The sequence below is a fragment of the Eurosta solidaginis genome, chromosome 3, assembly GCF_040869045.1.
Source record: "Eurosta solidaginis isolate ZX-2024a chromosome 3, ASM4086904v1, whole genome shotgun sequence".
Classification (NCBI taxonomy): Eukaryota; Metazoa; Arthropoda; class Insecta; order Diptera; family Tephritidae; genus Eurosta; species Eurosta solidaginis.
In genome coordinates this window covers 255,350,209-255,360,410 of record NC_090321.1, presented here as the reverse complement: position 1 = coordinate 255,360,410, position 10,202 = coordinate 255,350,209, and the positions used below count along the sequence as shown (strand labels likewise).

The following is a 10,202-nucleotide window of genomic DNA, read 5'->3' as shown; positions in this document are numbered from 1 at the left end:
AGTTACAAGAACATCCAGCTATATTCTAAATGTCACAAGCATTGAACTGCATTGAGTATGACAGCAGTGATGACGAAATCAACGGAGCGTCCACATGGCCGCAAGTAACGTATAAGTACTGTGTGCACAGATCAAGTCTCCCTCCACCTGCCTCTAGCAACTCTGTGGAGGTCTTCCCCTTCCACTGCTTCCAAACTGCGATGTCGACTTAAGTACTTTCATGGCCGGAGCATCCTCTTGCACTTGTTGCAAAGAGTTATCCTCCGTTTGATTTCTTAGCTCGGGATGTACCTATAAGCCTTGGAGAAATCTTGGGGTACAGTATATCCAAGCCACCATTGTTAACGAAGCATCAACAGTTCCACAAATAACATATAAGTATTACATTACGTAGTATGAATTGGAATAACTTTTAAAAATAACACCCTACTTTTAATTTTCTGATTTTGAATTGAAATTTTCTGTACTTGAAATGCAATTTTCTGAACTTGAGTTGTAATTTTCTGAACTTGAATTGTAATTTTCTGAATTTAAATTGGAATTTCTGAACTAGAATTGTAATATTCTAAGCTTGAATTGGAAAATCTGAACTTGAATTGTAAATTTCTGAATTTAAATTGGAAATTCTGAACTTGAATTGTGATTTTCTGAACTTGAATTGCAATTTTCTAAACTTGAGATGTACATTTCTGAACTTAAACTGGAATAGGTGTAGTCTCACAAACGAATTTCTCTACCGAACCTAACTTGACTTCCACCTTACTTAGCAACCAAGTAGCTCTTTGATTACTCAGTAGAAAACTTCAAAATATTTTAGCTATTTTTCAAAATTACTCTTAAAATAACAAAATTCGTTCGTTGACCACTGTTTAGGTGTCATTCTTTTTATTAAATCATACATAAATACAAAATTGAGGATCGTTAGTTGATCGCGGATCCAACGTGTGCTCGCAATACGAAAAACAACAACAATAGAAAGAATAGAAAAGTTAAAAAATCTAACCAAGGACAAACTGCAGTTAACGACAACTAAAAGAAAAAAAAACAGCTAAACTAAGGAACAATGAGCGAAATTATACGATTACGGGAGTTTCTAGACGAATTAATACCCAGTGAAGATCAACTACAACGTTTATATCAAAATTTTTGTTTACAAATACGCAAAGGTCTTGGCTCTAAAACGAACAAGGAAGCGAGTACAAAATGTTATCTAACCTACGTACAAGACTTTCCAACGGGTAATGAAACGGGTAAATATTTGGCACTCGATTTGGGTGGTTCCAAGTTTCGTGTATTACTCATCATTTTGAAGGGAGATCACGATGCCGAACAGATATCAAAAACATTTGAACTAACGGAAACTGAATTACTTGGTAGCGGTCCACATTTGTTCGATTTCATCGCCAAGTGTTTGCATGAATTCGTTTGTGAAAATAAATTGGAATCGGAAAATTTACCATTGGGTTTTACATTCTCATTCCCATGCATACAGACTGGTTTGACTAAGGCCATATTGCTGCGTTGGACAAAGGGTTTCAATTGTTCTGATACGGTGGGTGAAGATGTGGGAACAATGTTGAAGACGGCAATTGCGAGACGATCGGGTCTTAAAATCGAAGTTGTTGCCATATTGAATGATACAACGGGGACACAAATGTCATGCGCACATCGTAATCCGCCATGTCATATTGGGTTGATTATAGGCACTGGTTGTAATGCATGCTACACGGAGAGTGTAGATAACTGTGAACGTTTAGAAGCAAAATATAAAGATAAACCAAAAATCATTATCAATGTGGAATGGGGCGCATTCGGCGAGAAAGGTGGTATCGATCATGTGACTACAGAGTATGATCGAGTTATTGACAAGAACTCATTAAATCCGGGTGCACAACTTTATGAAAAAATGGTGGCGGGTAAGTTAAGTTGAGCTAAAGTCCATAAGGTTATTGTTATGCTCAACTTCCATTTTTTTTTTTGCTAGGCATGTATCTGGGCGAACTTGTACGCTTGGCTATGCTGCGTGCAGTTAATGAAAATTTAGTTTTCTCGCAATGTCGTCTACGTAAACCCATCACTGACATATTAACAAAGAAACCCGATTGTATTGCAACGAAAGTACTATCGGATATAGCCAATGATAAGGGTGATGACTGGCCTGCGGTGCGTGAGGTTTTCAAACAAGTGTTTAATTTAAATGAACCCGATCCTGAAGATTGCAAGAAATTTAAATATGTATGCGATGTTGTGGTGAAACGTGCCGGCAATATGCTAGGCGTAACACTTGCCGCACTGGTCAATAAAGTGGGCGAGCATTTTACCGTTATCGGCGTAGATGGCACAGTATATCGTTGTCATCCAAATTTCGATGGCTATATGCGTGAAACTTTGGATAAATTCGTTGATCAGGAATACAAATATGATATTATGCTATCTGAGGATGGCTCTGGCCGAGGCGCAGCATTAGTGGCCGCTGTCGTTCATAATGATAGAATGGAAAGAAGTAGGGGACCTTGAAATTTTAAGACTCAGCAAACTATACAAATTTACATTGTGATCACCCATAAAGTGAGAGATTGAAAAGCTTCACGGTTTCCCATCACACTCCTGTGATGATTTTATATGAAATAAGAATACTAAAGTAGGATGATGAAATTCGTTGATTAGATATTTGATGTAAGAACCAGCCGAATTTTTGACGTCTGAACAAACTCCATAAAATAGAATATATTAAAAAGGTTCAAAGTTATCCAAATAATAAGATCCTGAATAAAAATAAGTAACCAGAATAACAACGAGTGGCGCCTTGTAATGGAATTAAAAAACAAAAATACATACATGATGGAAAGAAACCTTTTCAATCTTCTAGAACAAGACGTTGAATGTATAGAAAGGGAATCAAATTTTATAAGAGTGGCATTCATTAATTACAGAGATGCCAGTGCTGAACCCCTTTCGTTATATATTTGTATTTGAACACCTTGCCAGTTAGGTCTCAGGCCACCTAAACAAGAGCCGGAAATCCCAAAAGGAGTCGTTATCTATCTTTGTCGGGTGATCTTAGCCCTCCTAACAAAACCCATAAAAGACACTTATGGGAAGTACACAGTGGACTGAGCGGGATTATACTGAAATGACAGCATTAGAGCGAAGAATGACATTAATGATGGTGCAACGCAACGCAGAACAGCCGCCTGATATATTTTCATGACATAATGTAATAATATGCTGAATAGGCAGTTCCTATTTCAATGTCATATACCTGGACATCAACTTCGATGAGTTGCGGCACTGCCTATCCCAGCGGCTTGGTTCGAAGGAACAATAAAAAGCCCAGTACCGCATTCATACAGTATGTAAACTCCTTGATTTCTATGCATGGGTCAAAGAGTTGCACTTTACTAATCCTCGCGGTGCCTCAGGGATGGCCTTCGACGGGGCACATAGTTAAGTAAAGTATTGTGTTAGCCTTGCTTTGACGATGTCTGGTTTTTACGTTTTGTATATTGTGATGCATTATTTTGCGTTGTGTCGTTGTATCTTTCTATAGCGCAGAAGGGTGTTGACAGGTATAGAAAAACAGGATATAGTACCACTTCTTAACTTCCCTGTCGCTTTTGTTTGTTTCCGTAGGTCAAGAATACAAAAGTTGGTTAAATAAATATTAAGATATTTCGTTAGAAATCTAAATCACCTAAGCGCACAGAGGCCAACCTTAGTATCGGAATGTGAATTTTGGGAAAGGGCAATAAGGCAAATTTTGGCTTGTTGCTAGTATTGCTGCAACCCGCCATGATAGTGTGAATATTGTGAATATTCTGAACTGCCCCACATAGCAAAAGGCTCAGAGGATCAAGAGCTGGTGCTTATTCACTACTTTTGGTAAAGACAGTGCAAGTTTGGTCGCGGAGTGGTATTTCGAAATGAAAAAATTATGCTGCACACGATGATGTTTGTCAGGACAGTTCTATAGCGGTCTATAGAATTCTTGTTGGTGAAAAGTGGTAGAAGGTAGAATCACAGATGAGTGCTTGTGGCTCGCTTTGTTATGGCTCCATTAATGATGTGATCAGAGTCCAAAGTAGGCTTTAGGTAGACAGTGTTCGATCTTTGCTTTTAAGATGAACTTCTTTTTACATATTTCAACGGCTCGAGATAGATTTAGGTTGCAAATTTCTTTGGAAAACACGGAAGGAATATTCGATAAGTTACGGAAAATGTAAGGACCGGAATATTCAAGACCTCCACTGATTCCAATTTGATAGGGAATTCCTCAGCCACGACAAGCTTCTGATAAAATAACGGCCTTTAGTCGGTTATAACCATATATGTAATTCTCCTATATTTCTAATAGAAAATGCTCGTAATGTGTTTTGAATTCGAAGTCGAAACAAGACAGCCCATACAATTTTTGTGATTGGAGCAGCATAAGTGTGACAAGAAAAAGTTTAAATTTAGGTACATTCGATTTTTGAATACAAAAACAAAAACGTTTAAACAGCAATATATCGGCACTCCGATGTTTGGGAATGGACTTAGCCTTTTGTAGCAATATAGGAGTATTACATATATGGGTATAACCCTCCTGACCAGTTTTTCAGTGAGAGCTCAAACCATTGTAAATTTTACCAAGTAGCGCAACTAACAGCTGATCGGTGAAAATTCGCACATTCACACGCACAGTTCTCGACTCAGTTTCAAAACAAAACTTTAGATTATTTAATTCAAATTTTAAAGTGAGATAATCCTTACAAATTTATGTATACAGTATATATATGGCGTTTTTGTTGTTATTAAAACAATAGTTTTATTTATATTAAAGCTTTTATCATTTTTTTTTTTAACTTTGAAAAATCTCCGAACACCATTCCTTCATTATATGACATTCGACTGCCTAGTCCACTGCCTTCCACTCTATTCGCAACATAACCTCTTCTTAAGCTGCCAAACTATATAGTAAACAATGGCTCAAACAACAGTTAAAGTTAAAATGATCAAGAAGAAGCAATCAGCTGTTGGGATAACAACACCTGGTACCAAGGCGAATTCATTACAGGTGGTGTATCCCATCGGCTGATTACTTCTTCTTGATAATTTTCCATACAAAGCCTTGTACAACAAAATGTCAGTTAATCGGAATCAATGAAAATTTTCTTTTGACTTGACGACTTGATTCGCCTTGTGTACAGATGAGCCATCCATATATTTCAACCATGATATCAACCAATAATTTCGAAGAACAAGCGATCTCGTTTGCCCAATTATTTCTTTATTCGCCTTCATTCCCCAACCTCCCCGAACAGCCTTTTGTTTTGCGGGGTTATAATTTTGATCTTCACAATTTTTGTTCGCTTTTGGATTATTGATGCTAAGGTCGAAACCCGTCTTTTAACAACTTTTTTGACGCGTATTTACTCTCGACCAATCCAAACCATTGAGTTGTCCAATATACTCAACGATGCGTTCAGAAAGTGATCGCTCAACAGTTCAGGTTCAACCAAAAATCACACTCACGAGTTCAAAATTGCTTCGTTCTGCGCAATTACGTCACACTTGACTGTTTCAGCGAATGATAGAGATAAAAAGTAAGAGCTAAAGGAATATGACCTTAAATTGACCATAAAAAACAGCTGAATTAATGTTTACATGCGCAATGCGCCACCTTCTATTTTTCCATCATGAGGTTTGACAGTTGTATTGGCTGAAAGCGTCAATTGTTGTCTAAAATTCGGTGCATTGTTTACTATATAGTTTGGCAGCTTAAGTAGAGGTTATGTTGCGAATAGAGTGGAAGGCAGTGGACACTAGGCAGTCGAATGTCATATAATGAAGGAATGGTGTTTGGAGTATTTTCAAAGTTAAAAAAAAAAATGATAAAAGCTTTAATATAAATAAAACTATTGTTTTAATAACAACAAAAACCCCTATGTATACAGAAACATTAATTGGCAAAGATTATCTCACTTTAAAATTTGAATTAAATAATCTAAAGTTTTTTTTGAAACTGAGCCGAGAACTGTGTGTGAATGTGCGAATTTTCACCGATCAGCTGTTAGTTGCACTACTTGGTAAAATTTACAATGATTCGGTGAGAACAGTTTTCAGACATTTCATCTGTCACTAGCCGGCTATTTCTGTAGGATTATCGATTCCAAAATGTTACGTCTCCGGCCAACATTTTGTCGAATTGTGCAAAAAAAACATGGAAGCTGTTTTGAAAATGTGAACGGAAAGAGCCTACGAGCTACCAGCACTAGCGCCGGACGCGGTAGCCACCCGTCAGCTAAAGCCCCGGACGACAATACACCAGCTGGTGATGCAACATCCATTGAACAAAAACGGGGCGCTGGTGAAGGTATAAAAATTGCACCAACGTCTGGAAAACTTCGAGCGCGACAACCGCTTGTGAAGAACTTTTTTGTTGGTGTAATTGATAAAGAAATGTTAGGCTATCCAGAAGTTGTGCAGCGTGACGATATGGCACAGTTGCAAAACGAACAGTTACCATCAAAAAATTTCTTTGCTGATCAAGTAAACAATTGCTTAATTGATCGTACACGCCAAGTGCCAGCTGATGTGGTTGATGGTGTACGCCAGCTAGGTTTGTATGGTATCAATGTGCCTAGCGAACACGATGGGGGTAAGGGTTGGGGTTGGACAGCTAGTTTAATGGCTACAGAACCAGAGGCGGATTGTACAAATGTAGCTCTTGGTCTGCTATCCCATCGTGTCATTGTAGATTTGCTAAATTCACTAGGTAGCAGCGAACAAAAAGAACGTTTTTTACCAAAATTGGCAAATGGTATGTTTTTGATGTATATTTTTAGAAGTAAATCAAACAACTTCTCTTCACCCAGGATCACACGTTGGTGTGGAAGCAATTTTCGAATATGATGTTGCAGAAAATGAGTTATTCAACACAACTGCTGAGTACTTTGACGAAACTAAGGATTGGGTTTTGAATGGCCAAAAGGCGTATGCTGTGGCTGGTCCGTTTGCTGCCACTCATGCCACACCACTATTCCTGGTAATCGCACAGACAAGGCGTTCGAATGTGAAAGGCGATGCAGCACGTGGTACGAGCATTTTCTTGGTAGACGGCAGTACGCCCGGTGTAAAGCTGGGTGAACAACATTTTACTATTGGCTGCAGAGGTTTACATATGTGTCGCATCGAATTCAATGAAGTGCATGTACCGAGCAGTAGTATTGTGGGCGCAGTACATGAAGGCAATCAAGTGGCAGAGGTGTTGTTGCGTAGCAATCGCTTAAGAATAGCAGTTTTGGGAGTGGGAATAGCCAAGAAATTCATAAACCATATGACCACATATTGCATTGAAACCAGACAGTGTAACGTGTCCCTAAAGTAAGCAGCTACCCCATCCTGCCGTCCATAGCAAAAAGGCAGTAAAATGTAAAAAGTGAAATCAAAGAAATACGAAGTACGGGTTTTAAGTAAATAAATAGCTTCATTTTCTACACAACGAACTTTAATGAATCACTGAATGGCTTTATGGAGGGCCATTATCTTGTGGTTCTATTACATAATTCTCTTCGGAGCCTGGAATAAGATGCGAACTGTTGTTGTTGTTGTTGTAGCGATTAGGTTACTCCCCGAAGGCTTTGGGGAGTGTTATCGATGTGATGGTCCTTTGTCGGATACAGATCCGATACGCTCCGGTAACACAGCACCATTAAGGTGCTGGCCCGACCATCTCGGGAACGATTTATATGGCCATATTGAACCTTCAGGCCATCCCTCCCTCCCCACCGCCAAGTTTCATGAGGAGCTTGGGGTCGCCAGAGCCTCGTCTGTTAGTGAAACGGGATTCGCCGCTCGAAGGTGAGGTTGACAATTGGGTTGGAGAAGCTATATATTGCGCTACACAACCCCTTGATGCGAAACAGTAATATTTATGTATACTGCTTTTTCCCTTGGAGAATTGATTTACTGCCTTTCTGGTAAGGAAATTTAAGATATTTGAAAGACAATTTTAACAATTAATTAAAAAAATTAACAATTAATTTTTTTAGTTAATTAGTAAATTAAAGTAGTAGACATTTATTGGCCTTAAAATGCCTAAAAGGCAGTATGAACTTTACTGCCTTTTTGCTATGCAGTATTACGCTATGTATGTATTAAATACATGATTAAATGATGCTCATTCTCTTTAATGCCTTGGCAGAGATATGGAAGTGTTACAAATGCATATATCCAAGGCTTCGTGTGCTACATATGCTATGGAGAGTATGATTTATATGACTGCTGGTATATTAGATGAATTTGCTGCGCCCGATGTAGCTTTGGAAGCCGCAATTACGAAGGTACGTTGATATAAAGATGTAGAAAGAAGTTTGAGTTTTTACAGCAATTTTAAATCTTAAGTGCCCTCTTATCTTCAAAACACAACATCTCTATATTCCCTGAACCTTTCTTCTGCTTTGGAAAGCGCATGCTTCCCTCAAGCTTTTTAATAGATATAGACGTACTCTTAGTTCAATACAGGTTAGAAACCCTGTAGAGGTGACCTGGCAGACACGTAAGAACCACCTCGACGTGCTATTTTCCAAAACAAAAATACAAGATAAGCGTTTGGGACTACTGACTACGTGATAATCATTGGTCGACACATTCTGTTGAAGCTCTGACTCTTATGCAGGTTTTCCCTATATTATTCTAAAACCTTCACTCCTATTTAATAGTAAAACCTAGGCTTGGTGTGATCTGTGGTTCAACGCCAGTCTACTCTGAAATCAGAAGTAATAAATATCACGATAGATTTTTTAACTTCGCAAATTACGATGGGTGTCAGTCACGCTATTACAACCTCTTTCCGCCTTTATTATTGGGGTTTCCAAAAGGCCCGGTATTAAGTACTATTCCCGTCTAATTGATAGTATTTTACACAATTACATTCCCAGTACAAACTTTATAATAAGAAGATCAAGCAGATTGTGGCCTTGATTGAATTTTATAGATAAAGTTCGAAAAATGTTGTAACACTTACGTATTTTTTAGTATTATACCATCACGCAGTTGTTCAAAATTGCAACGAAATGTATGGATTGCATTGGTCCCAAATCTTTGCTATCGGGCCAAGACACCGATGTTTTATTCCGTGATGCTGCACAGCTCTATACGCAAAACGAATCAATGGATACATTACGCTTATATATTGCGCTCATCGGTTTACAACATGGAGGCGTAAGTTAAACGTTATTATTTTTGTTTTTCAATTCAACTTCATTTTTGCATTATCCATTTTATCCACACAGCCAATACTTGCTGATGTTGTACGTATGCAACGTAATCCCCTCTTTCATCCCGGTCACATTTTGAAACAATTTCTACAAAATTCCAACGTCGACAATCCAAAGACTCAATGGCGTTTACATGAAAATGTACACCCTACATTGGAACCAGCTGCACATTGTATTGAGCAGTCGGTGGCACGTTTGCAGATGAGCGTTGAATTGTTGTTCACGCGCTATGGCAGCACTGTGGTGGAGAAACATGAGGAAATGCAGCGTATAGCAGAGGTTGCAACCATAATTTATGCAATGTTTGCAAGTACAGCACGCGCATCACGCTCATATTGTATAGGCTTGCCTTTGGCTGATTATGAAACGGTGCTTGCATCATCTGTGTGTGCGTATGGTCGTGATAAGGTACATGTTCTTTGCACAGATATTTTCAATGGACAATATGTAAATAATGATAGTAATTTGAGACGTTTGGCAAAGCAAATCATCACCAAGAAGTGTTACTTCCCAGTACATGCGCTTACTTATAATTTTTAAAAGGTATATGTATGTAGATTAGATGTAGCTTAACTGGTTTAAAAATAATGGCTGATTGACAGATTATGTTTGAAAATTTAAACAATAAACGTTTTCTTAATACTTTAACAAAGTAAATAATCAATAAAGTGCTACGTAGATCATGTAATATTATACTAGACGGGGATGGCAGGTACCCGTCATCCGATCAGCGAATGGCTACTTTGGTATGATGGCCTGAAGGTTTAATGTGGCCATATAAATCGTTCCCGAGATGGTCGGGCTAGCACCTTCCATAAGGGAAGCCCTGCAATTTAACAAGCACCACTTTCTCTCTTTCAGGACTACCCGGAGAACGACAAATTAAGAAAACAATGCTAAGCTCTTAAAACAAAAATGTAAGCAATAGTTCAAATAAAACTA

The 10,202-nt window shown here is 38.3% G+C and overlaps 2 protein-coding genes across 2 annotated transcripts; both read left to right on the top strand.

Moving 5' to 3' along the window:
• The first annotated feature begins 844 nt into the window (after positions 1–844).
• On the top strand, positions 845–2,874 carry LOC137245396 (hexokinase type 2-like). Its single transcript, XM_067775998.1, has 2 exons — positions 845–1,916; positions 1,985–2,874. The coding sequence occupies exons 1-2, from the start codon at positions 1,064–1,066 to the stop codon at positions 2,515–2,517; spliced, it is 1,386 nt and encodes a 461-aa protein (XP_067632099.1). The 5' UTR covers positions 845–1,063; the 3' UTR covers positions 2,518–2,874.
• A 3,011-nt stretch (positions 2,875–5,885) lies between these two features.
• On the top strand, positions 5,886–10,120 carry Egm (Enigma). The gene is made up of 5 exons (XM_067775997.1): positions 5,886–6,802; positions 6,858–7,365; positions 8,186–8,324; positions 9,019–9,204; positions 9,276–10,120. Exons 1-5 carry the CDS (start codon positions 6,157–6,159, stop codon positions 9,798–9,800), a joined length of 2,004 nt encoding a protein of 667 aa, XP_067632098.1. The 5' UTR covers positions 5,886–6,156; the 3' UTR covers positions 9,801–10,120.
• The last annotated feature ends 82 nt before the right edge of the window (positions 10,121–10,202 follow it).